The sequence below is a fragment of the Syngnathus typhle genome, linkage group LG7, assembly GCF_033458585.1.
Source record: "Syngnathus typhle isolate RoL2023-S1 ecotype Sweden linkage group LG7, RoL_Styp_1.0, whole genome shotgun sequence".
In the NCBI taxonomy this organism is placed as follows: Eukaryota; Metazoa; Chordata; class Actinopteri; order Syngnathiformes; family Syngnathidae; genus Syngnathus; species Syngnathus typhle.
In genome coordinates, this window is record NC_083744.1 from 4,390,059 (window position 1) to 4,413,487 (window position 23,429).

Consider the following 23,429-nt stretch of genomic DNA (forward strand, 5'->3'; position numbering starts at 1 on the left):
TCCCAAAGATGATATTTTTTCTGAAATAATTTTACGTTTATGGACTTAAGTAGGAGTCAAAATTTAGGTGCGTATTATACATGGGTACAGGCTTTTTTCCAGCATCAACATGCCATTTTTAGGGTGCGTATTATACATGGGGGCGCATTATACATGGAAAAAACGTTAGTTCGTAAAAAACTACAAAGGGAGTTTATTTCTAAAAATATATTCATAAAGTCTCATAAAAAAATCTCTTAACATGAGAAAACTAGACTCAACTTGCCAAATTATTGTTTTGATTTACTTCAATGCACATCATGCTACACATGTGACTCATAGCGTGTTTATTTATCAAAAGGCTGAGATGGAGTGGCTGTCTGTAACCAGGGCACAACTGCGCTTTATATTAGTTTCAAAATATTTTTAGGTTCTTCTCTGCCTTGTTTTGAACCAATAAAAAGGTGTCTGGAGCACTTTTTCCAAAGTCTGAGAGCACCATGTGCTAAAGAAAAGTGTTTTGAAATGAGCACCATTGGCTCAAAGCCAGGAACATGCTTTCATTGCTAGTATCCATTAGCTAGCTAGCGTCCATGAGATTGCTAGCGTGCGCCGTTAGGACCATAAAGCTTGAAATTCTGTCTTGCGGCGAAGGCGACGTCGTGCGACCTGTCTTGAACAAGCGAGCTCTTGTTGAATGTTTTTCTGCCAACATCATTTCCCGAGCCTACGCAAACATTACCTCACCTTCAAGTCGCAAACATTTTCCTCCAACTTGCCGATGAAATGTGCGTCGGTCAGTTGTAATCGCCTCATTTTCTCCTCAATTTCCAAGCGGCACGTCAAAGGCAAATTAGTTTCTGTTGGCCGCCATCCGATTGGTCACTGGCATTCGTGGAACCCACATTATTGGGCACAACAGTGAAGTCATTAAGAAGCTTACAGACGTTGTGGCAGATTAGGTTTTTCTCTTGTAATCCCGCAGATTAGCGCCCGCGCTAGCTCTCTGCCCGAGAGTGTTTTGTCCCGCTGCACGGTTTCTTTACATCGCTCATTTTTGTTTTGTTTTTTTGCGGTGGAAGATGTAAGTGCACGGGGCCTGAGTAGAGGTCAAAGGTCACACCCACTGCAGGAGGTACGCAAGACTTGGCGGGACGTGGGTCTTTTTTCCGTGGATGAAGGCAGGATTTGGGGACGGTGTGCCATCTGGATTCAATGAGGCACGGCTTCTTTTTTTCCGTTAATATGACATCATGGGAATTTTTTTTAGGCCGCTTGTAGGCGTTCACAGCAAAACCACCGACTGACTGACCGACTTAGACCTGAGAAGATCATCCGATTCTGGAGACTAGAGCAGATGGTGTCCACCGCTCTCTGACGGGGAAATGGAATCACATTGTTGTTGTGAGGACCACAAGGACCCTGCGGAGAGAGAGGTGAGAGACAATACATCTGAGCTCAGATTTGAGGAAGGAAGGGAGGACCAACTGGGTAGACCCAAGAGGGATGGAGATGAGAGCCCTGCAGGAGACATCACATTGGAGAATTTCAAGAGCACCGCTTGTCCAGAAGGAAGAGGAGCAGAGACTCGATGGCAAAGACGTGGGCAATTGAAGAAGACTAACAGTTGGAAGATGGTGCGCTTCCAGGAACCATCTTTAGAGGAGGACGTAGCAGAGAGGGACAGCTCGGCAGAGAGTCTTTTTCCGGAATACGTTGTGGAGGAGTGGACCACTATCTCCTTTGAGCAGCTGTTCCTCAAAGAAGACTGGCAGCACTTAACAGGTAGCGCAACCTCGGCCCGTCCGCTATGCTGCATGCTTTAGATGACCTCCAGGACCGGCACCGCTGTCCTTTTTGCGCACGTAGATGACCGACTGGTGAGGAAGAAGGTTCTGGAGCCCGCCGGCCCCTCGGCCCCTCGGCCCATCTGGGGCCAGCAGGTCACGGTGAAGATGCAAGCCGTCTTGGAAGACCGCACCGTGGTGGAGAAGGACGCCAAGCTTTCGTTTATTATCGGCGAAGGCGACGTGAGCCAGGTAACCGAGCGGGACGTGCGAAAGTCAGCACCCCCTCGTGCACATTTCCAGTATTTGAGAGGAATTCTGGTTTTCATTCATTTCCATGCCATCTATCTGATGATGAAAGACTATTTTGTAGTCAAATTGTTTCTTTTTCTTTACCACCTTCTTTGGTTAAATGATGTGTGCTCATAGAAAACCACGTTGCTTTCGGTTCATTTGATTAAAGAAATAAAAAGTATTTGAATTTGAACACTTTCCGGACACATATTGAAATTGTAGAGTGCACTGAAAAGTTGGTGGTGTCACTCAAAAGAAAAATGCAAAACAAAAAATGTCCAACTATGATCCAAAATGTTGCATTATAGTGAGAAACGCTGCGTTTCTTTATGTAAGCAAAAATGCCGTCATTAGTCAGAACCTTGAGCGCTATTCCAGGAAAAGCAGACTTCCAAGGCCGGGCTTTCACTTCAAGTCTTAGCACTGCCTGATTGTAATGTTTACCCGCAGACAACAATATCTGCATCAATGTCCTCTGGTGACCTCATCAGAGTCACTCAATCATCATGGAGCTGTAGAAGAAGAATAAAACTCTGAATTATATTTGTCTTGTAATGTAATGTAATATATAAAACAAAAATAAATAAAATAAAATGTCTTAAATGTATTTCTTTTTTGGGGAGGCTGGAACAGATCCACAACATTTCCATTCATTTCAATGAGGAGAGATGATTTGAAATACAAACATGGCCACTGTACATATTCAACTCATTGAGTGCGAGTAGAAAACCTTTGCATGCTATGTTGCCGCACTTGCTGTCTGGCAACACACTTATGTACCATGTGTGTATGCATATGTGTGTGCAGGCGCTGGAGGAGTGCGTCCTATCCATGTGCAAGGGCGAAATCGCATTACTGCTGGCCGATTCCCAGTACACGTACGGGCTACTGGGCAGGTAGGATTGTTTATGGTAAACGTGGGCGGGGAGGAGTCTGGACGCTCGTGTTTTTGTTCACCGACAGCGATAGCGGGTTGAGGCCGCGGCCCCGTTCTACCTGTTGCCGTGGGGGGAGGGGGGCTGTTTTTTCTAGGGCAGCGGGGTTAATGAACCATAAACAGGAGCAGATGGCTTCCGCCGAGTCCCATTGAGAGGCGGACTCGGTTTGTAACCTCCCAACGACTCGCGTTACAACCGACGCTTTATAACCTTCACACCATTAAAGGGCCAGTATAAACACGGGCCGAGGTTGATTTAGAATGTCATGTTTGCTTTAGATAACTTTACCAGATTAGGCCCAGACGTTAAAAAGCTCACCCGATTAAGCCAAGACAATCACAACCTGATTTAATGAGAGAAATTTCAGGCTTAACTGCATTTTGTCATTGTGGCTAAACAAGCTTAAAAAAAAAACATCAAACCTGCACATATGCATTAGAGCAAAGTAAACCTAATTAGGTCATTTTCCACTACCACGCACGCCATGCGCAATTTTTGTTCCCGCTGCTGTTAAATGAAAGGCAACATGTTGCTGTTGGAGATGAATAAAAGCAGGAAATTGGGCTTAATGCAGGAGTCAGAGACCCACAAAAACAAAAAAACATGACGCAACACTCCCGATGGTTGCTGTCGACATCACGTCAGGATGTTTTTAAAGCAGAGTGAGCTACTGCTTCTGTGTGTGTGCGTGACAGGTGAGGCGCAAAGATGTGTCGCAGCTCGCTCGGCCTTGCCCGAGTCGAAGTTGTCCTGGCTCAGTTAATGATTGTTTTCATGTGCCTGATTAGAAGTGTGTGCTCGGGAGTTAGGTGCAGGCACACCAGATGGTCCAGATGACTTTTTTTTTATTATTATTACTTTTGATTGACCTTTAGCACCTATGCTCATGATTTGGTCAGAACTATAATCTTCATTATACGGTGTTGATGACGAGGACACCAGTAAATCTGCACGCTGTCAATAAATGAAATGTGAAATGCTGCACAGCAACAGGCAGAAACACGGACTTAGCGTCGAGGTGCTAGCTCAGAGTTGATGCCGTTGTTTGACTCGGAGAACCGCTCCGTGGTACACAATGTGTTGAAGCGCATCGTTTAATTAATGGCCATCAGTCAATTGTGTGGATTCTGAAGCGTGTGCTCGACATTTCGCACGGGGTCTCTGCTCAATAAGTGCACAGTCCACAATAGGTTTTCGCTTTTCATGGTAGCATTCTCTCGAAATCGATGCTTCAAGATCATGACATGGATTGGAACCATTCGCAGTGCTGTTGCCGCTTGGTCTGCCAATTAAGTCAGATTTTAGCCTGAACTGGAACATAAATTTAATTAATTAATTAATTAATTAATTAATTAATTAATTAATTAATTAATTAATTAATTAATAACAAGGGGCTTAGGGTTAAGCCTTGGGGAACCCCTCAAGTCATAGATTTTAGCCTGAACTATCAGGAACAAAAAAATTAAAACAATAAGGGGCTCGATGTTAAACCTTGGGGAACCCCTCAAGTCATAGATTCTAGCCTGAACTGTGAATAGTTTGATGATCACGCTTCAGGAGACGGTGACTGCAGGTTTGCTTGCTCGTGCAAGACGAAGGCCCGGTATTAGCATTTCTGAACGAAGTGTAAGCGGCGACTGCAGCAGACGAGTGACGTAGCGTTGCCCAGCAACCCGAGAAGCATCACGCGTACTTCCTCATTTGTAAAATAGAAGCAGATGGAGCGGATAGTGATGTTACGCACTGGCATGCTTGGAGGAGGGGGAGGTAACTTCCTTCGTTGGAGACGATGACAATTTATTGCGCGTGGGAGAATTCAGCAAGCGCACACAGGAAATGTGTGAGGTGACCAAGTGCTGCCCGGAGAACCGGCGTCACCGGGGACGTGTGACTCATCTTGCTGAGACGTCACCACTTGGTCGTCACGCGTGCACCTGCACAAATGTTTGACGTCCAACGTAAAGATATGACGCATGTAACGTTATCTTTGAACATTGGCAAAGACTGGACCTTTGTATTGGTCAAAACAAGGCAGTAGAAAAAAAAACAAGCCTTCTGAATTGGGTGAATGTGGAAGGAGAGAAGGGACAAAAAGCATGATGGTCCAGAAACAAAGTATTTTAGTCCAGAATAATATATGTTAATAAAAAAAAGATTTCAGACTTGAGAGACAAGTTGAATTTGTTCTCGACCGCATTCCAACTTTCGTTCCCCACTGAAAGGATTGCAGCTCCATTGAGATGGTCTGACTGTCTGTCTACCTATGTTGCTGCACATTTTGTGCGCAATATCCCTCGGTAAAATACAAATGCTATTCATTAGCCTGTCTACGATGATTCGCATCGTGCGTTAGCATCAAGCAAAAGTCAATCTCAGTTGTTAGTCGGTGAAGGGCAGTGACGTGTGTGTAAATACGGGCAAACGTCGACTTCACTTTTCCGCCGTGCGGTCAATTTGCAAGGCGATACGAATCAGAGGAAGGTGACATTTTCTCGGTGGAAACGATCTGCCCCGCTTGCATGATAGCAATGTCAGCAGCAACATGAAGGGGAAATTAATTTGCTGCATATCCATTTGTGACATTTATTGCCCGCCATACATGAAAAGTTTTGCCGTGGTCAATAAATACGCACACCAAAGCGAGTCAAATGGAAGGTCATCATGAGTGATTTGAATAAGCAGCATGGTGGGAGAAAGTCTGCCTTACAGCTTGAAATTGATATTCAGACAACAAATGTAACAGATTCTTTTTTATATATATATAAATTGGACTCGGCTTCTTTAAGGCAAATTGTCCACCTGGAAAGATCTGTCGGTCGACTCTGCTTGTCCAACAACTTGGTCAGTGTGGCAGCGCGCGAGGAAAAACACCTGTGACGTCTCGAGGGCGGGATTACGGCTAAGCGCCTTCACACCAACGTCGGCGAGCTGCACATCCGCGCCAGAGTCAAAACAGACAGAACCTACGTCAACATGCCAATGAATGAAAAGAAACAAGACGTGCCTTTTTGGAAACCCAAAAGTGTCCAGCTGGGGATTTGATTTCCTCAGTCAACATTCAAAGCCCTATTTTGGTACGCTCGGCGTACGACTTCATTTTCATGCCAGCGCAAAATGAGGCTTACAAGAAGTCATTTTAGACAGGCTAACAGGAGGTCTATTTTGCCGCAGGGTTGCTTTAACACAGGTTTAGCGTTTGAATTTCAAATCCAGCAACTGCAAGCGCTTGATTCCTCTGCACTGATACAGAAAAATGATGAGCTGATTTTGGGGCTTAGGGCAAGGTGTGTTGTTGTCACTTGATGTTCAGTGTTACATTATAGACAGCCTTCGCCATATTGTGCAACAGGAAGATAAGACGGGAGACAAACATGCGTGATAAGCAGCACAACCCGTGCTGCCTGCATCATGCCTTGGGATTTTTTTTTTTTACGGCTGGCAAGGTGGAGGGAATGAACAGTTGAATTTTATTTTGAACGATGGCAATTTCAAGTTTTACTATGAGGGCTTGATTTTGAGCACAGTCCCAGTTTGAACGGCACACGTCTCCGAGGAATCCGAGTTTTGCTTTTTCCATTGGACTTTCAATTTTTCTCCCACTTTCCAATTGATTGAAAATCGGCCTCGGAGAAGCATCACACTCGAGCAAGCGCAGCATTGAGGAAGTTAACTAACTTAGCGCATCTATTGATCCGGACAAACTCAGGCATCAATGGCTTCGACGGCGGCAGCAGGCTCACCTGGCCTGGCCTGGCTGGCCTGGCTGGACTTTGTGATTGTGAAGTTTGTGTGTTTTCCAGAGAGCCCGACATCCCCGCCTGCGCTGCCATGCTCTACCAGCTGCAGCTGCTGGACGTCAGGGACAAAGCGAATCTGCTAAATTTGCCGCTATCTGACCGCATCCGTCTCGGCAACCACAAGCGGGAAAGAGGCAACTTCTATTTCCAGAGGGACGAGTACGGCAAGGCGGCGCGAGCCTACTGCATGGCGCTGGACGTGCTCACCACCTGCGGCCAGGGTACGACGTCGCAGAGTCAGCGTTTAACACACGTTCCGGAGTTTGACTCGGTAGCCTCAGTTTGAGTCCGAGCCGCCCACTGTTACTCGTCTGCTCTGTTTTGGGAGACAAAATGCTCGAGTCGGATCAAATAGGCCCAGCTTGATTCCTGTCTATTGACTTTCACTTGTTCTTCTCATGAGCCAATCAATGGCCAATTAGCCATCGGGACAATCAAACAGTCCTCCCGAGTGGATGGAAATCACTGCTGTGGCAGCAGGCGACATTCAATCCCGAATTGGTGGCGTTACAAATGTGAATGGAGTCGGCCACCCACCAGCGACGACAATATCGAAGCCGAGTGGTGTGTTGAACTGCCGACGTCTTTTTGTATAATCAACAATGGGACCTCCTTAATGACACTCATGGTCGAGCATGGAGGCGAAATGCAAAACGCCTCGTAATTGTCGGATGAAACGCAAGGTATCGAGACGTCGTCATTAGCACACACGAGGAGGTGGCGGCACTCTACACGCATGTGTGTGAGGCAGAAGTTGCGTGTAGCTCTCGGGTACACGTGTATCCAAAAATGTGAATTGTTGAAAAGGATATTTTCATGTTTGAGTCTTCCCCCTCAGCAGATGCCGTCGGCGGCGCCAAGGAGGAAGCGAAGGAGGAAGCGCAGGAAGTGCGCGACTACCGGGTCAAGTGTTTGAACAACCTGGCCACGGCACAGCTCAAACTGGAGAAGTGCAACGAGGCGCTCCATGCCAGCCGCGACGTCCTGGCCCTCGACCCCGACAACGTCAAGGCCCTCTACAGGGCGGGGAAGGTCAGGTGCTCACCCCCTCCCCTACCCATTTCAGAGCTCCTCCAGCACTTTACAAAACTCACTTTCGTCTCTTTTCATCCTAACTCGTTGCAATTTTCTTACTCGTTTTATTTGAATATCTGAATATTTGAGGCGGCGCACTGGGAGGCACATCCGCCTCACAGTTAGGAGGGTGCGCGTCCGATTCCACCTCCAGCCCTCCCTGTGTGGAGTTTGCATGTTTTCCCCGGGCCCGCGTTGGTTTTCTCCGGGCACTCCGGTTTCCTCCCACATCCCAAAAACATGCTTGGTAGGCTGATTGAGCACTCCAAATTGTCCCTAGGTGTGAGTGCGAATGGTTGTCTCTGTGTGCCCTGCGATTGGCTGGCAACCGATTCAGGGTGTCCCCCGCCTACTGCCCGATGACGCTGGGATAGGCTCCAGCACACCCGCGACCCCTGTGGGTACTAAGCGGTACAGAAAATGGATGGATGGATGAATATTTGAAATGACGATGATGATGATTTCAACGGAGACAATCTTGACTTTTAACATAAATATTTCCAGATCCAGATAGTCGATAGAAGTGAAACGTTGGCCTTATAGATTCCCACTCCAGCTATAAATGATGTTAAATCCATAAATGCAATGTTATCTTACTCGTGTAAATGTACTTTATTCGCGTGCTTCAATTTCATTACAATAAAGGAAACATTTCCATCACAAATTAAAAAAAAAAAAACTACTTCTATATAGTTTAATTCCTGAAAGTACGAAGCGAGCAAAGAGATTTTTTTTAGACGCGCGCAAGAAACAATTGATTGATTGATTGATATCTTTATTTCGAACATCCAATACAAAAAAGAAAGAAAACAAAAAAAACAAAAACAAATAACACTCTAAAGTGCTACATAAGTCCATACAAAACAAACAAACAAAAAATAAACCAACAAATAGAAGTAAATACATTAAATAAATAAATTAATAATAATAATACATAAGTAAATAAAAATAAAGAATGCTCGAAAAGGAGTAGGAGGAAGCATAGCAATGGCCATGAAAAACAAAAATAGCGCTGATCGAACCATACCCTGGCCTAGTGGAGCATCTCTCCCGGTGTGATGACGCGCCGCCCCAGTGTACAGCAACCCCCAAACGTTTGACATCCTCACATCCGGAATTTCCAAACGAACAACAATTCCAAAAGAATCCAAATGAGGTCAGCCGGGGCTGATAAACGGAGCATTAAGACGTGTGCATTTATTTTCCCGAACGAATAACACGCCAAATAATTCATAACATAAAGGGAACCAAAATAACCACGTATTTTTCTTGCTGAACACCGTTAACTTCCTGTCAAGCTCTGCCATGTTCAAGTTCACCACGGGTTTTATATGCTTCCCACTACAATGCATGAGAGTCCCTTTAGTGGCATGGAGGGAAATTACATCCACGCAAAACGAATGCAAAAGGAATAAACTGAGCCAATTCTTGCACTTAACAAAGACTATATATGAAAAAAAAGAACTGAGTTAAGAAAACGAGTAAAACAAAGCATTTTGGAAGAAAAAAAAGAAAATATAAACCAAAAACATTGCTCTTAGAAAAGTCACTAAATAAAAATAAAAAAAAGTGAAAATGCAATAAAATCCTTCTCCTGGCCGCTGGAATGCTTTTAAAATGGATTTTTTTCCTGCAATAAATGTGCTCTGGTCTCAGATCCTGTCCGACCTGGGTGACTACGCGGAGGCCATGGAGCTGCTCAAGAAGGCCCTGAAGCTGGAGCCCGCCACCAAGGTAAGACAAAAACACAACCGAAGTCCGTCACATTTAACGTCATTCATCAGAAAATGAAATGCTCAAGAGTGAAGGAGAGTAGCCAATTCTGTGCTGTTTACGGTACACTTTAGTACACACTTTATTGTTCTGCTGCCACCAGCTGGCCATTTTAAAGATTACAACACAGAATTGTAGTTGTTTATAAAAAGATGGGGGGGGAGTATTTGTATTTTCGTTCTAAAATATGCAATTTGTGTTCCCTAGGCTATCCACGCTGAACTTTCCAAGCTGGTGAGGAGGCAGCCCGCAGCGGTGCTCTGCGACAACGGGGCCCCTTTTCTCCTCCTCCCCTCCAAGCAGACAACATTGGTGAGATAAAGGTGCAACGTCAGCGCATGCCAAATGTTTGACGTGCGTGTTTGTTGTGCTTCAGAACATCTCGTGGAAGTTGATCCTCGCGGCTCTGGCGGTGGCATTGGCCAGCTTAGTGACGTCAGTCATCCTCACTGTGAGAACTTGAGCGCCACCTCATCGGCGGGCGACCCTCATGTTCACTCCAGTTTACAGTGCGCCATTGAGTACTACATACTGTGGCCTATCTCCATTTTTATCATGAAGGTCACTAATACAAAGACAAAAGGCTTGCCTGCTGCTCTTCAGATGAATACGAGTCATCAGGGGTCTCAAACCCCAGTCCTCGGGGGCCGCATTCCTCCATGTTTCCCTTATTAAACACACCTGATTCAAATGATCAGTTCATCCTCACGTTCTGTAGAAGCTTGATAATTTTATCAGGAATGCGGCCCCCGAGGACTAGAGTTTGAAACCCCTGGTCTAAATCAAGGTTGAGTTCCATTTTTTGTGGGGGTTTTTTTTGCATTCCACATTTTTTGCATTCTGTAGTCAGAAGCAAGTTTGTACATTGGGAGCGATTCTTCTCGAAACATTTGAAACCCTACTCCTAATATGAATGCCCTACCTTTATTTGTAACCCTGCTCCAAAATAACTATTTTAACCCAAATTGAAAACTGTTAGGTCAATTAGACAAAGTTACATAATTGTGTGAATGGTTTATTGGAAGTATTTAATTTGCAATAAAAGTATTTTTTGGTTTAATTATTAAATTATAATTTTATAGTGTGATTTCAAAACTCTAACCCTACTTAGAAAAACTAAGAGGAAAAAAAAAGACCACAAGAGTGATGGTTTTGAGGATTTATTAGCAAACTGATAAAATAAATAAATAGAAATTGATCAAATGCTCCTAGTGGTGGCTGATGCCATCATGTAACCTAGCAACAGTATTTAGTGAAACACTGCATCATCATCATTAAAATCATCATCACAAGAAGAGGAGGCTCAATACAGAGGTAAGAATCCCACCGACATGGCCAACAGAAGACACGTGTGGAACAAGTCCAAAAAAATAAACACATTCATTTCCAAAATTATGAAAAAATACAAACAATTATACAAAGATTCCCAATGTACACTTGTTCTTTATTCAGAGCGCTACAATGCTTCTGAGCATATGGAAGATATAAAAAAAAAAAAAAAGAAAAAAAAAAAGTCAGGTGTGGGAATCACAGGGTCACGGGGTCATGTGAGGGCAACACTCGAAGGCCACGGTCATGACTGGACGCTGGCAAACAGACTCTTTGACTTGGGGCAACGGCGCAATTCTATGAACATGAGCCACGTGCCATCTGTGTTCTTTGGATGAATGGACCCTTTTTTTGTGCTCCACCCACTCAAATGACAGCTCCGCCCATTCCAAAAACACAAAAATCCATATGCAAAATGAATGAACAAACAGGAATGCATCATGAACTTTCTTCCTAAAAAAATTGCATAAGAAGGCATGCTTTGACAGGAGAGGAAGGGGGTCACATATTTTCTTATAATACTGCTCAAGTGAAAAAGTGCATCACCGCCTGGGCTTGGTCATCATGACAACCTGGCAGACTTGGCAACCTTTGACCCCTCAATGAGCGGTTGATCAGGTTAAAAAAAACAAAAAAAAAACATTTAAGGCAGTAGAACACTGAGCGGCCAATGAGGTGAAGGGGGTGGGTCCACGCGTCACAGTGCAAGTCGAGACAAATTGAAGGCACTCGAGGTACCTATGGGGGGGGGGGGGCGGAGTCGTGACCATGAGATACGCAAATTGGCTGACACGAGTTGTGACCTCGAGAGAAAAGAAAAAGAAAACGCCAACAAATGAGGCACCATGAATGACGGAGCGGAAAGTAAGCGGCGCCCCCTGCGGGCTCTTCTTGTGCTTCCTCCTAAGTGGGAGGAGACAGGTGGCATCACAGAACCAGAAGAACCCAAGTTGTGCTTTTTTTTTTTTCTTTTTTGTCGCCTGTCAGGCGGAAGCTTTAGCTCCGCCCCCGGCGCATTTGATGCGTTTGGCAGTTGAAGATGGCGGCGGGCGGAAAAAACACGAAGCACTTATTCCCAACACCAGGAAGACGTGAACACGTTGTCCTCAGAAAACAAAAGCACATCACACGGACACACCAATGACGACTCACAACAACAATGCCGCTCTGGCTCCGCCTGTTCTGCACCTGCCTTTGTGGGCGCGGCTACAGCAGGTGGGGTGGGGGGGGCACTTCAAACAAAGAAGTGAATGCGTGGGCGAGTTAGGTGGGCCGTTCTCTTGCATTTCCTTGTTTGAAGGGCAATGGGTCGGTCGGAGGGTCTGCCGGCTGCTATTGGACCCTCTCTGCGACCCCACCCCCCCCACCCCCATCCCCCTCACAAACCGCCGGGACAGGCACACTCTGGTGTGATGGACTCGGTCTTCTTTCGAGCGTTCTCGTGACAACGTCTATGGCTAAGTGGGCGCGAGCGCGCGCGACCAAGCCGCTATCTACCATCGACACAGGCTGACAATACGACGCAAACAAACGACATTTACACACATTGGCAACTTTTTTTTTCTGTATCGTATTCCAGGTGAAGGCGACGCTCACTCGGCTGGCAAACAATGCTGGGAGGGTTCTGAGGTTTTGTCGTTGCTGTCGCTGATGTCCTGTTTGTCCCACGTTTCCTGGGGGCCGGCGCCGGCCGTCTTGTCCTCTGCGTCGTCGGCGGGGGAAAGATGCGTCAACGCGGCCGTACCGTTGGCGGCGGGCGGCGCCGCTTCCGTGGAGGCCGCCTCTTCCACCCGCGGCGATGCAACAGTCTCATCCTCCGCCCGGACGTTGTTTTCTGAATTAGCTCCTCCCCTATCATCCGGGGCCTGCGCGAGGCCACCCTGACGGTCGGCATCCGCGGCAGCGGTCTCACTCCTCTCCGGCCCCTGCTCTCCGGCTTCTTCGCTCTCACCCGCGTCGCCGGCCTCCGCCTCGGATGCAGCCGGCTCGACTTGAGGCGAGGCCGGCTCGGGTTCGGGCGGCGCCGCCGTGACGTCTTCGACTCGGGCGTCCCTGCCGTTGGAGTCGGACGCCGCCTGGTTGAAGTTGAAGGCCTGGATGAGGCGGACCAGATGTTTGACCTTGTCCAGGGACAGCTGCATCTCCTTCTGGCGAGCTAGGATGCCATTCTTGGTCTCCATACACTTCTGCCAGCGGAAAGACATAAGTGGAAAAGTCAACAACAAGCTAGCACGCGACCTGCTCCGTCAAGTTCACTTCATAGGTGGCGAATGATTTTTGGACACAATGTCTTCAATGTGCTGTTCCCCCCCCCCCCCCACTCAATTTTGGCTGGCATTACAAATGGAGTGCATGATATATTTAAATATATATTAAAAAAAAAATGAATAAAATAAATCGCTATCACTATAATCAAGAAACGGTTTTCCAAAATGGCACCATCCTTGACCGAACACATAAGCGTTTACCGTGATGGAGTTGCTGAGCTGCTTGACTCGTTGTTCCAGCTGCTCACGCTCCAGCCGCAGCTCTGCGCTCCACTTGATGAGCTTCTGCTTCTCTTCTTCTTTCGCTGCACGAACAAGCCGGAGCACGGCGTCGGTGAGCCGACTGTCTCCTAAGGCGAGCGGCCGCGCGAACCGACGCGCTCACCTTCTTTGTAGGCGATGTAGGAGTGGACGATGGCCAACGTTCCGGGCCAGGGAATGGCTTCTTCTTTCTTGAGGATCTGCCGGGAGAAAGCGGCCGGCGTGAGTCAGAACGGGAAAAGACGCGGCGGGGATCGGGGGGAAGGCGAGCGTCGCCAACGGGCACGATGGAGGGGGCGGATGCGTGACACAAGGAACGGGACGAGTGTGCGGTGTGGATGCTTACAAAGGGTTGAACAGTCCTAAAGCGGGCCGTTACCTGATCTTGGCATTTGGGACAGATCCACATGCCTTTAGGAATGCTTTTCAGGGGCGGTTCCAGGCAGTCCAGGTGATAGACACGAGAACACGTGTCGCACATGAGCAACTGGCCACTGCGTCTGCACACAGTGCAGAAGTCCTCATGGATGTCTCCCTGCGAGCAAGAATCGGACCAATCAGTCGCCCCCGGAGCTTTAGTCGGGGGGGCGGCGCGGGGGGGCCGCTCGTGCGCTAATTTGGCCGAGAGGCTGTTCACTTTGTAAGACTGATGACATGTGGGTGGATGATTGACAGACTACTGACGGAGCCGACCGACGGCGGCGGCTTTTTCCGCCCCCCCCTCGGTTACTTACATCCCCAGAGCTGGGGCTGGGCAGGGGGAGGGGGCGGGCGGGGCTGGAGGGGGAGGTCGGGGTGAGACAGCCCAGCTCCGGGATGCCGCCGTATTTGGGTGGGCGACCTGGGTGAAATGAGACAGACGACAAAGACGGAAAACAAAACAAAACAAAACAAAACAAAAAAAAAAAAAAAAAAAAAAGAAAAGAAAAAGAAAGATGGCGAGGGGGAAGAACAACAAGAGTCTGCATGACATACCTTGGAAAGGGAGTCGTCGTTGGCTAGCGTGAGGTGGGGTAGGAGGGGGGAGGAGGGGCGGGAGGAGGAAGGGGAGGAGTCAGAAGCACAGACAGTGTTAGTGCACACGGCGCCGCCATGCTCGTGACGCTCCTTTGGCGCACACAATCCAGAGGAGGGACTCGCCGAGCCTGCCGTTCGGACAGTTACGCCGTCTTAACGTTTTGCTTTCGCGGGACGGACGAGTCGCTTTTTTTTGCCGTCGACGGAGGTGACTCGACCCGGCCGCTCGGTCGGACGCGTGGAAACCGGGTTAGTGGTGCGAGTGAGTCAGACGTGACGGCAGCGAGGGCATGAAGCGTGTTAATAGCAGCATGTGGAGACACACGACGGGTGTGGGACTAGTGCCGAGGCCTCGGCATTCTACGAGCGGGTTTCGCCACCGCTGCCGCTCGGCAGTCACGCGCTCGGTCGCCGGGTGGACTGCTGATCGCGGCCAGCTTATACCGACCTCTCTTCCGGGTCCCCAGGTGCAGAGGGCTGTTCAGGTAACTCACAGCGCTCTTTTTCCTCTGGAACACAAAACAGCAAGCACGTCACTCCGAGTCCGCTTGACCGTAGACGGTCAACTTGAGGAAGCAAAGGCAACCTTGGACCGCCAGCACATCTTCACCTTCACACGGATTTACCTCTGGCTCAAACACGGCGCCGCTGTAGACTGGGTTGGCCGTCGTTCTCCTCTTCCTCTCCTGCCTTTTGCTCTGAATCTCTGCAAAGAGCCGCAATAGTGAAAACCCTTCCTTCCTCCAATATTTGGGTTAAGGCCAAAATCCATCCTTTCTTTCTTTCTTTCCTTCCTTCCTTCCTTCGAACTGTAATACGAGCCATGTGAGCGGGGTGAAGGCTCACCTTCCAGGTGGTCGTGCGTCACCAGACCCAAGGACACCATGAAGGCCAGTTTCTGAAAGAAAGACGCACATGCAATCAGACAAGCGGCGCGACGCCATTGCGACGCCGTCACCCGTGGCCTACCTCCGGACTCTCCTCCTTCTTGGGCCAGGGAGGCGGAGACAAGGGCGGAGTCGACGAAGAGGGGAGCGTGACCGTCATCTTGTGCTCGGCTGCACCGCCCGCTTTAACAGTCTGCCGAGGGAAGACGCACGGGTGACTCGCCGCGGCGCCGCACCATCGGCGCCGCTTTTACCTACCTTGGGTTCGACGGTCACGCCACCCATCTGGGGCGGCTGAGTGGGGACGGAGGCAGGGTCGGGCGCCCGGGCGGGGCTGGCCAGGCAGGCGGCCGTGGTGGGCGCGGCGATAACGATGCCGGTCAAAGGGGCGGAGCCCGTCTTGACGCAGGGCTGTCCGTTGACGATGCGCAGCTGGTGAATGGGTGCGGCGGACGACAGTGAAGGCGACAGCTTGGTGGCCAACATGACGGGCCTTTGCAGCAGCTGGGGCGCCGCCATCATGGGCGGGGGAGGGGCGGGCGCGATGGGGACGTTACCGGGCAAGGCGGGCTTTGGTCTGACCTGCTGAGCGATCACAGCGCATCAGAAAAGCGCAACAATGATGACAGCCAAACGCTTTCTTACCAGCATGGCGTTCTTGGATACCAGCCTCACCGGCTCCAAATTGTGAGCGCTCAGTTTCCCCGCCACCTGCAGGTTGATGGGGGCATTGTGCGAGTCGGCTTTGGAGATGGCAGTGGTTACCATGGTGACGGTGGCCGGGCGTTGGGGCAGGATGGAACCGGGCAAAGAGGGTGTGCCCGCAGCTTTCAGCACCAGAGGTAGCGTCTTGGTCGTGAGGACCGGCGTAACCGTCAGCGTCTGGCGAGTCCCATCAAAAGAACAACACTTGAAATGCAAGTTCAAACATGAAAATATCTGCATCCGATGCTCGTCTCCGGCTATTTTGGGGAACATCTTTTGTGATCCATTTCCTACCTGCTGAAGTCCTCCAGATATCTGCTGAGTCTGCACCAGGTTGGTGGGCTTGACATCGCCCCCTACAGGAGGCGCGTGGACCTGCAGCTGCACTTTGGCTTCTGGTTCTTGCTTGACCAGTAGCTCTTTTCTCAACTGCTCCACCACCTTTTTCTGTTGGAGTACAATGTTCATTTTTATGTGAGGTGAAATGTTCTTCCCCGTATGGGAAAAGGACGAGCGGCACCGTCGTGTCCTTGGAAGGGACTATATCTGTCGCATTGTGTTGTCGGTATGTTGCTCGTCTCTGCTAAAAATGTTTGTCCTTTGTAAACAACTTCTTTGTGACCTTTTCAGGCAATTTCCATGTTCGCGTCTCAGTGCCGGTTTCCATGGAAACCAGGGCGACGACGACAAGTTCAAAGAGCTCAAAGTGTTTTCAAGTACGCCGTCGTGGTGTCGGTCAATCGCTGCGTACTCGCCCCATTCCAAGAGAAATATCTTCCAGATATGAATAACGCGCCGGTCAATCCCAACATGAGTTTGAGCCTTTCTGGCGCTTTTTTTTTGTTCCGCAGAGGAGCAAGCCTCAAACACGCATGAGATGAGACACTCGATGAAATTTTGTGTCGAGTCCAAACCTCGGCCGGCAGCACGTGTCTCTACCTGCTTCTCACTCAGAGCAGTGATCTTTGCCTGAAGTTCGTGAAGTTGCTTCTTCAGATCAGCATTCTGGGAGACGAAGAAAAAATTGGTCAAGTGACAAGTCATGTGACTTATTCCTGTGACTGGCATCGCAGGCGTGTTTACCTGAGGGTCCTGTTTCATCTGGGCCACCAATTTCTGAGGGCGGCAACACACACACACCACAAACACACAGCACTGGTTAATAAAAAGAGAATAGAATGAGAATCCATTTCAAGCCAGTCTCAACTGAATCTGATGGCGATGCAAATGGCCCCCAGGCCACACGTTTGAGACTTGTGCGTTTATATTCATTCTCGGTCAAAACATGTTTATTGCAAGGCGTAGGTGCGATTAGCAAGCCTCGCGTGTTTGTTTTGCACATTGGCATTTAATTTGCTGACCGAAATTTGAAACGTTCCTCAGGCAGCAAAAGTGAGCGAAGAAAAAAGTGGCACCTGATGGATCTGGATCTCCACCTTCAAAGCCTCCTGCAACGTCTGTAATTCCATCATTGACGCAGTCAGTCTTTCAGCTGATGGATCAGCCTGAAGACACAAAGCAGAAATGAAAAGTTTTCAGGGCGTTGCCGAAGCAACGCGTGACCTGTGTAGACATGATGTTTCCCCGACTCATAAAGCTCGTAAAGGTCAGACGATGTTTGGGAGCCGCGACGGTACCTGAACGCCGTCTCCGGTGGGAAAAGCATCCAACTGAAGCATGAACGTGCTGCTGAGAGAGAGAGAGAGAGAAAAGCGTTGCAACTTACTCAGGTTTGCTAAAAGCACGTTACCGTATTTTTTGGACTAAAAGTCGCTCGGAATATAGGTCGCATTAGCCATAAAATGCACAATAACGTGAAAAAAAACATATAAGTCGCTCCGGAGTATAAGTCGCATTTTGGGGCAAATTTAGTCGACAAAATCCAACACCATGAACAGACATGAACGAGCAACAGGCTAAACGATAAGTATACTAACGTGACAAACAGAAACGAAGAGCTGAGAACGGGCCTGACGTAACATTCAGAGTTATTCAAATAACTATTACATAAATAACACGTTTATAAAACCATCTGTGTCACTCCAATTCATTAAATCCATCGATCGTCCTTTATGTCAACAATGGGTGCGCGCCGCTGACGGCGCTTGCACTTCAAAATATTCCACAAGCCGATATAACGATATATAAATTCTATATCAAATGACTATTACATAAGCAATAATATTATCAAACCATCTGTGTCACTCCAAATCATTAAATCCATCGATTAAATTCCTCGCCCTTTGTCAACAACGCCGCGCGTGCGCCCTGACGTCAGCATCGTTGTTATTCCACAGATCTAGTCTATAACTATATTGTAGCGTTAAAGTACAAGGAAAGACGTGGGTGTTGGAAAAATTGTATATATATGTTATCACGCGTTCTCTTTTTGTTTCTATATTATCATAGATTGAATAGATTAGATTAGATTAGATTAATAGATAGAATAGATTGAGTAAATGATCAACCGTTAGATTAGTGCGTACGTGCGTTCGTTGTTCTGCTTTGCTTATGTTCACCACAGAAAGCCACGTAAGCAGAAGTGTGGGGTCCTGTCCTGGCCAGCGAGACGCAGCTGCAGGGAAAACAACGCCCTGCAACGGCAATGTGTCAGCGACGCGATGTGTCACTCTTCGTCAAGTAGCTGACTCCACACTTCACGCCCTCAAGATCTTGCGCTAAGCGCGCCCCTGGTTCCTGCTCTGATGGTCGCTTGAACACATTGAACTTGCTGAACTCTGTTTGCTCCTTTCTATTTCGTAATATTACAAGTGCACCGTTTACCGTTTTTGTTTCTTACCTAAGCAGAAACCCTTGCGCTTCCCCTTTCCCTTAACGGTTTCTGCTATGTTGTAGACAGGGTCTCCCCAAATAAAAAGAGCAAGAGTGCAGGCAGGCTTTAGTGTAGCTGGGCATTGTAAGCTGTCTGTACTGCACTCCTTGCGCAAGTTACGACTCAATATTCTGCCTCACTTGTGGTCTGTCCGTTGGTGCATTTCTCTTAACATTTATTCACACTGTCTGTAAAAACCTAACAGTGGGTTTGGTAAATGGCTTTTTATTTCACAAAACGAACTTCCAGGCGTGTGGCGGCATGGATTTCCATCCCCGGAGGTGGCACTTCCGGCCACGGAGGTGGAAGAGAGCTCCATAGAATAGGACCGGGCGTGCGTAAAAGCCATGTCCGAGCCCCATCCACCGTCCCCGGACAGCCACCCGGCCGAGCACCGGCCCCCAACTTCAATCCGGACTTCAAAGAGAGGTCCGTAAAGTAGGACCGGGCGTGCGTAAAAGCCATAATAGTTTTTCAAATTGTCTGTGTCACTCCAAATCCTTAAATCCTTCAAACTCTTTGTCCTCCGTGTCACTTAAAAACAAAGCCACTAATGATGCCGGTAGTACGTGGGGCCCTTCGTCATCCCATGATCGAATTTTTGTCCATTATGTAAACTGCCGCGCTGCTGACGTCACTTGAAATTCTTTTAACTTTTCCACAAACTTTTGACAAAGTCAAGCTAACCGCAACAATGGTGAAGAAGGCCAACTTCATAATAAACCTTCATTACAAAGTTATATGTGGACAATGATGCCTCGGTGTGCTTTTATTTAGCAAATTATCATTTTTCAAAATGTTTCTAGGGGGGAAAATACGCACAATATAAATTTAAATACAAAATGCTGCTTGTCTACATATATATATTCATATCCTCAGTTACTCAATAGAATTTTCAGTAGGATATCCAAATGCCAAGGTAGTAGCAGATAGTTGCAGCCCAAGTATTGCCGCATATGCACAAGTCACTCCTCCTTTGACTAAGAAAGATTGAAGTAGTTGAAACTCTGAGCAAACTTCTTAGGGAATTCGTGCCGGTCCGTTCATCTGTGTGCATGAAATGTATTATGATGAAAAGTCATTTATTGAGCAACTTATTTGAATGCTTTCACTTTATGCCAGGGGTCCCCAAACCTTTTCCTGTGAGGGCCACATAACTTTTCCCTTCTCTGATGGGGGGCCAGTGTCAGTTTGTAACAGAAAAAGTGTGACGATCGTAGGGGAGCTTAAAAAATGTATTGTTTTCCAGAAAGCCACACATAACCAAATAACGATTATTTAATAACCCTTTCCAGGTTCTTTACAGAAAAAAAGTCAGGAAACAAATAACACTATTAATGAAATAATTAATAACTAAATAACCCTCTCTGAGTTCTTCACAGAAGAAAACAGGAAATAAACAATAACTAAATAACTCTCTCTGGGTTCTTCATAGAAAAAAAAGCCATCGAACATTAACTTTCTGTCTCTTTAGCGCAAAACTGCATCTGAAAGCTCAGCGCGCGAATTATAAGAATGCTGTCATCAGAGCCCACGCTCTAAATTCGGGACTGATACAAATAGAGCGCGAGTGCGCCATGTACATGCACGCACTTGTGAGTGTGCACCGAGCTTTCTGACACGGCTTCCGGTAGTAAATGCGCAGGCGAGCGCTTCCCCATCTACTGGGGAAATGCAGTCATTGCAGGCAAAATGACCCAAAAAAAAAGTTTAATAATACAATTTGTTCAGGGTTGGCGGGCCGGATTAAACGGTCCCATGGGCCGTATCCAGCCCGCGGGCCGTATCCAGCCCGCGGGCCGTATCCAGCCCGCGGGCCGTAGTTTGGTGACCACTGCTTTATGCGGTGCACGCATGACTTTGTGTTGACGGTGGTCTTTCGAAAACATTTTTATCTTGTAATTCACTTGTGTGGCAAGTTATCTTTTAATTAAGTCAACATGTTTAATGTACTGTAAATATTCATCAACTCAGGTTACGGGATGAATCGTATGGAATAAATGGGGACTCACCACCTGGCTGTGGGACTGGACTCCGCCCCTCTGCCCTGCACAACAAACACACCACAGCTATCGATCATCAACGTCACCATCAATACACCAGCAAAACACCAATGTCAGACATTAGCTCGCTCAATCAATGACAATAAGTGTCAACCGGTTGACCCAGTCAAATGAACCAATAAAGGTGTATTGATGACTGATATGATCTGGTCGTCTGAAAAGTAATGTAAAAAAAAAAAAACGAAATGTAATATATATATATATAAAAAAAATAAAAACACTTAAATTACTTGCAAGAAAATTCAATCCATAAATCAGATTGGTCAGTGCATTATCGCTACGCGTGGCATTTATTAGAGAAGGCATGTTGCAGTAGTTGTATTGATTAAAAAACAGGTCTAAAATGTAGAATGTGTACCGATGGAGCAGTGGCGTAGCCAGGAATTTTTCCAGTAGGGGCTCGCGCCCACAGGAAAAAAAAAAAATCGAACATCACCCACGCCGTTCGCTGATCGGCATGAAAATGAAGAATCGAAAAAGCTCGATTTTTTTTCAACCGGGGCGCAGGGAGTCCTAACCGGGGCGCCGCCCCGGCTTGGCTCCGCCACTGCGATTGAGTCCTCCAACATCATCACAGTGCGCTCCCCCCTTCCCACCCACCCCCTCCCCACGCACACTTCTTTGTATCAGTACCATATATTGGCAGTAAAGTATTTCCGTTGCTTTCTATTTCTATCTAACTTGCAACTAAACTTGCCCGATGAATGCTTTTCCAAGTTGAAAAGTTACACACGTCACTCCTTAAGGGCACACAGGTGAGCGCATGTAGGGGGCGGTCGAGCGCCCGCCGCCGGGTTAATTGGAGTAATTGGAGCCGGGATGGGACGTCAGGTCTAGGGACGTCGCTGGCGAGGAGCCGCCGCGGGCCGCGAACACGGACGACGGTTAAGATGGAGGTTTCACTTTGTGTTCCAAGCACTCAAGTCAAGTGCTGTAATAAATGTTTTATATGAGTCTTGTTCATGGCCAGCCGGGTGCTCCAGCTCTCCTTCCGAACAGTTCGGGCCGCCGCAACCGCGAGGTCCGTCGTCGGTTCCGGCGGTCGTTCTAAGCCTAACCCGGTCCAAGACATCGAAAGTGACGGTAGCGCCGAATGTCGGAGAACAAGTGGACGTTAACGTTAGCTCGCTAGCTAGTTGACGCTAACGCCACGTTAGCCCGGCAAGCTAACGCGGCTAAGTTCTCTCAAAGATGAAGAAGAGGCGACTGGAGGCCGGCGGAGCGCGCTTTGACACCCGGCCGACAACACGACGGCCAAAGGGTGGCGTACGGATGCCTGCGAGGTGGATTAAAGGCCACCACCCACGCTGGCCACAGAGCTGCGAGCGAGGGATAAGGAGGCTACGAGCCGCCTCTGGCTGCCCAACTTGTGTCGGCCTCTTCCTCGTCGTCGTCCTCCTCCTCCACCGCCTCCTCCTCCTCCGCAGGAACTCCGACAAGAACCCGCAAAGAGCGCAACGAGGCCCCCAAAAGAGCCCGGAGGCCGCACGCAAGAATGCACACGGAGATGGGGACGGGGTCGGGACGGGACGGGACGCAACGAGCACCAACTCGAGGCGAGGAAGCGAGCGAGTGAGGACGACATTAAAGTTAGCAAATGGATGAGCTCGATGTGCACTTACTCAGCAGCAGTCCTCCTCCAGATTAATTCAATAGATATCTCCAACAACCCGATCCACGATGGAACAAAAGCCCATAAAGAGTCCCACTCGCTTCTTCCCAAGCACCGCGACTTAGTTACTAAATTTTGGGCTTACTTTAGTCAAATTCGTGAGAAAAGACACAAACTGAAGCTACAAAACAAGAACTCTTGTTCAATCTCATTCAGCTCGGCCTGCGCACACCTCATATCACTCCGCCGCGGAGCTTCATGAAGGCCTAGCAAAACTACTTGTCTGTCTCCATAAAGCCGCTTCAGCCGCCATCGGGTCGTCGATATCAGTGACGCTGGTTCCGAAAGTTAGTCTGACGGCGTCAACCGACCCCGCCGGCCCGCGAAAAGGTGTCCTCCCGAAGCGGACTAGTTTTTGTGTCGGTGCGGCGAATTTATTTCACTTTGCCTAAGGAACGGCGGTGCTGCGTCTCCCATTGCCTAGGGAAAAGACCCGGATGTAAACTCAGTGAAACTACCGAAAGTCAACGTGAGCGCGCGAGCGTTTTCACGTACGCGCCCGCATCACACACGCACAGGACACGTCTTCTCTCACTCGCTCCAATTATTACAGTTTGTGCGCAGATCATTTACATACCGTATTACGTATTTGTACGGTAGTGGTGGATGACCGCCTTCGAAGTGGAAGAACGCCCGTTTTCTCGTGCACTTCGTGTTTCTCACGATTAATTCGTGGAGCCACTCACGGCAGTCATGACACGACGAGTGGACAGTGTAGCACTATTTTTACTCACTTTGTTGTTCTGCACCTCT

General features: G+C 48.2%; 2 protein-coding genes across 3 annotated transcripts; one reads left to right on the forward strand and one right to left on the reverse strand.

Moving 5' to 3' along the window:
• The first annotated feature begins 1,274 nt into the window (after nt 1-1,274).
• On the forward strand, nt 1,275-10,597 carry LOC133156560 (peptidyl-prolyl cis-trans isomerase FKBP8-like). Its single transcript, XM_061282371.1, has 8 exons — nt 1,275-1,764; nt 1,849-2,018; nt 2,868-2,956; nt 6,799-7,016; nt 7,637-7,827; nt 9,526-9,603; nt 9,850-9,954; nt 10,019-10,597. The coding sequence occupies exons 1-8, from the start codon at nt 1,365-1,367 to the stop codon at nt 10,103-10,105; spliced, it is 1,338 nt and encodes a 445-aa protein (XP_061138355.1). The 5' UTR covers nt 1,275-1,364; the 3' UTR covers nt 10,106-10,597.
• A 192-nt stretch (nt 10,598-10,789) lies between these two features.
• LOC133156509 (PHD finger protein 21A-like) lies at nt 10,790-21,576 on the reverse strand. Of its 2 annotated transcripts, none has more exons than XM_061282290.1 (18): nt 21,363-21,576; nt 20,954-20,988; nt 17,746-17,797; nt 17,524-17,613; nt 17,192-17,224; nt 17,048-17,113; nt 16,403-16,555; nt 16,049-16,285; nt 15,662-15,988; nt 15,486-15,596; nt 15,363-15,414; nt 15,143-15,222; nt 14,965-15,025; nt 14,234-14,340; nt 13,879-14,034; nt 13,624-13,699; nt 13,440-13,543; nt 10,790-13,157 (listed from the first exon to the last, which is right to left on the reverse strand). In XM_061282290.1, the coding sequence occupies exons 1-18, from the start codon at nt 21,435-21,437 to the stop codon at nt 12,564-12,566; spliced, it is 2,409 nt and encodes an 802-aa protein (XP_061138274.1). In that variant the 5' UTR covers nt 21,438-21,576; the 3' UTR covers nt 10,790-12,563. The 2 variants fall into 2 exon arrangements, with proteins under 2 accessions (XP_061138274.1, XP_061138275.1); XM_061282291.1 differs by having other exon boundaries at nt 15,662-15,985; nt 21,363-21,574.
• Nucleotides 21,577-23,429: the final 1,853 nt, after the last annotated feature.